This window comes from Magallana gigas, chromosome 3, assembly GCF_963853765.1.
Source record: "Magallana gigas chromosome 3, xbMagGiga1.1, whole genome shotgun sequence".
Classification (NCBI taxonomy): domain Eukaryota; kingdom Metazoa; phylum Mollusca; class Bivalvia; order Ostreida; family Ostreidae; genus Magallana; species Magallana gigas.
The window spans coordinates 38563549-38568548 of NC_088855.1; the positions used below are offsets into that span (position 1 = coordinate 38563549).

The following is a 5000-nucleotide window of genomic DNA, read 5'->3' on the forward strand; positions in this document are numbered from 1 at the left end:
ATAAGAAATCAGAAGTATGTCATTTGATCAAATCTTCCTTTACCCTACTTGTTGCAACTTTAAAAAACAATCTCTCTCTCTCTCTCTCTCTCTCTCTCTCTCTCTCTCTCTCTCTCTCTCTCTCTCTCTCTCTCTCTCTCTCTCCAAATTCAAATTCAAGTACAGCAGTTATGTCACCTTGAAGGCAGCACCAGTAAATCTATTTCTTCTTCGCATCAGTGGAAGAAAGCTTATACTCACCAACTGTGCATGTGATATCGACTACAGTGCACCCCATTATCTTCAGCATCAATATATCCCCACTTCCTTGTACCAGGAGTAATAGGTTTGACAAGTTTTGGGATATTATTCAAGGCCTATCGTAGCGTTTGATGTTTTTCACCAGAGCTGTCTGGCAAACAGTACTGAAGCACACTTATCGGCATAGATTAGCAGAAAATAACGCATCAGTATTATGAATTATGATAGATATCCAGATCACTTCATATTCCTACAATAGGGTTGCCATTCCAAACTAACTGCACATGCAATGATGCATGTGCAGAAACGCATAGATCTGTGAAGTTCTTGCTCTAAAGAAAACACAATGGTTGCTTTTACTCTCCCGTTTTTCCACCCCAATTTTTAAAACAAATTTAAAGATTTCTTTTCAAACTAGCATCCGACTCAGCATGAGATATCAAAAGATTAAAACTCCATCCTAGTAGCATAATAACATTCTTGACCAATACTAGTCTAAAGGGAAAATGTGCTTATTCATTGGGTCAGCAGACTATACAATATTGAACTGTGGGGATCTATATTCAATTCAGACACTCAATGTCAACCACTTTGAGCAATTATTTTCTAAACTGTAAGTGGAAGATTTCGGATAGTGATATCTCCTTCCTAATAAAGCCTAGCACAGCACTTATTCAAACACTCTTCAATAGGGTCCTCCTTCTAGGAGATCTAGAACACACAATTAATTGACACAAATCTGTCATTCCATATGCGACCAATAAAATAACACTCAAATTGCTACTTTTTTCGTCACCTTTCCCATGATCCATCAAAGTTCATAAGTGGAAAAAACAAAGTATCAAAAAAAAAAACAACCAAACAAACAAACAGACAAACAAACAAAACCTAATTTTAATTAATATCTAAAAAATATTAAGTGTTTAAATTTGCAAGTGAAAAAACTACCCGTTAATACCTGAAAACTCCACATTTTAAATTGACTTCTTTGCTACATTTTTCCCATGTTGATCGATCAAAGACTTTAAGTTCACAAGTTGAGGAACATAATATAAAAGCAAACGTACAAACAAAACCCCACCAAATAAAAGATCCCAAATTAATATCTTAAACAAAATTAACTTTTTGACTCTGCAAGTGAAAAAGAAACCCAGTACCTGGAAACTCCACATTTTAAATCATACATCTTGGTTTCCTATGACAGGCCTGCAAAGCTCTTCACTGCTGACATGTTTCCAGCCCTAACTCAACAAAACCTACCTTTATCTACACTAGCAATCATTCCATTCCTTCCTCTTTAAGGACATGTAATTAAATGATGCTTTAACAAACATTGATGTCATCAGCAATCAATAAGCCTCAATTCTTCCTGGTTACACACTGCGAGAGCTTTCCATTCTTAAGTTAATCTTATTGGTTAATTTGCACATGTAATTGCCAATCTATGCCACATTGCATGTTACATATGACATCAATGACACATGTAGTATAGTATTGTTTTTAAAATGTAACAGTTTAAAAACACATACCTTCTACTTATGATCAGGCTTCTTTACAAATCTGAGATCTGCAGAATTTGCAAACAAAAGGCGAAGGTTCTTTTTTTTTTTTTCAACTTCTTTCTTTTTTTTTCAAAAATTGATTTAGGAGGATATTTGGCCAGACATCAAACCCCGATCCGCTTTCTCCTTAATCACTTTTAGATTTGCCATAATCTGGTTTTGCTAGTGTTCCAAAATGACGTGTATCCATCCCAATCGAACAATCCAATGTCAATTTTACTGCAGTTTAATTGGATGCACTTAGATAAAACCAATGAGCATGAAAATATACACTAGTATAGCACTTGTTGAGTAGTGTATGCATGTCTTAAAATATCTTTCGAAGAAGACCTAAAAATGTATCTCCTAAAATTTATATGCATTTGCGGTAAAGAACAAAACTTCAATCAAAGTTTCAATTCACATAGAGAAGCAAAACCAAGATTTTGTTGTTGTAAAAGATGTAAGCTGCCTTGAACTCAACATAAAGACTTGAAATTGACATATACATATATTTGAAAACCAAAAAAAAACAGAATTGCTAAAGTGAAGGACTCCTACCAGTGCCTAAAGAACATTAAGATATTAGAGACCGTCTTTCTAGGACATGCTTGCAATAGCATCTGATTGGAGCTGGGTGGTTTGGCCTGATTGGAAATTGATGGCCAGGTAGCTTTGTTACCTAGCCCTTCAGGTATCTACCATAGGCAAGCATGCTGACTGGATTAAAAGCAATGTTTATATTTAAATCACTTTCCCATTATCTCAAAACCTGGGATTACCCTAAATCAATAATATCAAACAGCCTACCCCAGACTTTTAATAAACACCTTTCGTAGACAACTTGATCAACAGCTTATAGACTGACATTCAGTATAAATGTCAAATCAATACATTTTATCCTTGTCTTCTTAATTATCTCCCCTTGCATTGCTAGGCACTGTTTCCTCTTCAAATAATTTTCTTTATTAAAAATGAAAGAATTTTAATGTTGAAATCATACTAAAAACAGAACACTCGAGTCCTTACAAAGCAATGTAATTTTTCAAGAGGAATACAGTTCCCTTTCTGAATTAGATTAAAAAAAAACTTGAAATAGAAATAAAATTTGCAAGGTCAATTCATGATTCGCACTTGAAAAGTTTACTAATTTCAATGATATAAGTATTCAGGTTAGAAGTGACTGGTAGAAAGTTCTTGTGAGTCAGATCAATGGATCGCCTATTGACTGATTGTGTAGTGGGCTTCTTAAGAGAGCAACTAAGTGTTTGAGTGCATTTTCTTATCAACTTCAGCCACATTTACTTATGAATCTGAAAATATTCTCCCATCTGAACAACATATGCACAAAGGCCATTGTTGTACACTTGTAATTTAATCACAATTTTGGGCTGTAAGATCACAGAGGTACTCCTTAGCCAGAGTGACAACTTGGCTACAAGAGTTCCGATCATCAGAATCATTAATTGGCACACCAATCCCTATTTTTTTTTTTATAAAAAGCAATCAAAAATGACATACTTAATTTCTAAGATACTCACACTTAATCCAGCAAATCAACAAAAAACTAATGAGTGACAAAAGTCCTCTTCAAAACTGCAAGGAACCAGATGATAGGCCAGAGAAACAAGATCTTGCTGAACAAAATCTAAAGCAGGTTTTTGTACACGTAATGAGGCGATCGAGCATCTATAAATCTGATTTTTGATACAAAACAGAGCCAAGGATGTGTTATATCAATAAAAATCTGCCCGATTATTGTATAAAAAAAAAGAAGGATTTTAAAAACCGACCAGAAATATAAATCATATTCTAGACTAGTTCTCATTAGCTTCCCCAATCAATCCAGGAAGTAGCAATTATTCACGGTCTTTTAAAACCTTTTTTTATCAGTGATTGAATGATTCAGTTTGTATACAAATTTTCTTCAACTGTTGCCACTTTGTATCACCGAATATATGTCTCACCATGGGAACTCGGCAACATTTGCTATACCCAAATCAATCAAAGTTTACAGTTTTTGAAATCCTTACCATTATAACAAGAGGCCCATGGGGCCACATCGCTCACCTGAGCAACAATGGGCGTTCAAAAGATATTGTGCCATATGGTCCCTCGGTAGAAAAACAAAAAATAAATATTGTAAAGTATTCGAATTTTACACTTCTTTTGTATACATGTAATCTTTGACATTGTACCTTCATGAAATACTATTTTTTACCAGAATAAGAAAATTCTACGCAAGATATAAAACTAAACATTTGGTAGAGGTATACTGTTAAGTTGTTAACTTCCAAATCCCTATATTTTCGTTCTGCCCCCCCCCCCCCCCACTTTGTAAAGCGATCAAAATATATGAGTGCATATAGTTACATTTTTTTCATCAACTACTCACTACTTACTAGTTATTGTTTTAAAAAAAAATAATAGTTATTGTTTTTTATTTTAAAAACCCTACATGTATAGATGTGAAGAAGAAAATTGTACCTCAATGTGCTCAATTTCTCAAATTAAAAACATTCAAAAATTTTATTTGTCTTCTCCATTACAATTAAATGACTGTTATTTACTTCGCGTACAAACCAGGATAATTTTCCGCTGTGATATTCTTAGGAATAGCGATAATTACTTTATCCCCGCAACAGAAATGTGTCAGAAATATGGAAACTGTTTTAAAGATGTCGTTTTTATTTACTCGTGTCTGAAAAACTATCAAAATTGATGTAGATTTCACATTATTTATTGTATAAAGAGAGGGAGAGTAGATATATACAGAATACTGTGGAATCATTAAATTTCGTGGGGGCCAATTTTCGTGGATGACTTAAATTTTACAGATTCGTGGGGACGTAATTTCGTGTTTTCATATATATCTACAAAAGGGAATATGACTTTATTACCCTAATTCATCAATTCGTGAAGGATGTTATTTCGTGGATGAGAGGTACCCAAGAATTCCACGAAAAATGAGCCACCACGAAATCTAATGATTTCACAGTATCATTATTTTATTTTGTTTGTACAAGTATTTAACATACTCTAATTCATAGAGATTTTCTAATGTTCAACCAAAATTTCAGCGTCAATTGTAGAATTATAAGCAAGATACAGAGCTCACAGTTCGCCTAGGTTTGATTCATATTTTGTTCACATGAGTTTATTACATTCAGCTTATGATTTTTAACTTGGTATTTCCTATTCAGCATTTAAAATGGAAAA

General features: G+C 33.7%; 1 protein-coding gene across 4 annotated transcripts in view; it reads right to left on the reverse strand.

Moving 5' to 3' along the window:
- Positions 1–5000, reverse strand: part of LOC105324857 (homeobox protein cut-like 1) — a 53303-nt gene that overhangs the window by 34317 nt on the left and 13986 nt on the right. Inside the window, exon 1 of one of the 4 annotated variants that reach the window (XM_011424067.4) lies at positions 1398–1535. The exons of the other annotated variants lie outside the window; for them this stretch is intronic. Coding sequence (XP_011422369.1) covers positions 1398–1412 — 15 coding nt within the window. The 5' untranslated portion in view covers positions 1413–1535. Of the gene's footprint in view, positions 1–1397; positions 1536–5000 lie in introns of those variants that run through there. 4 annotated transcript variants of the gene reach the window in all.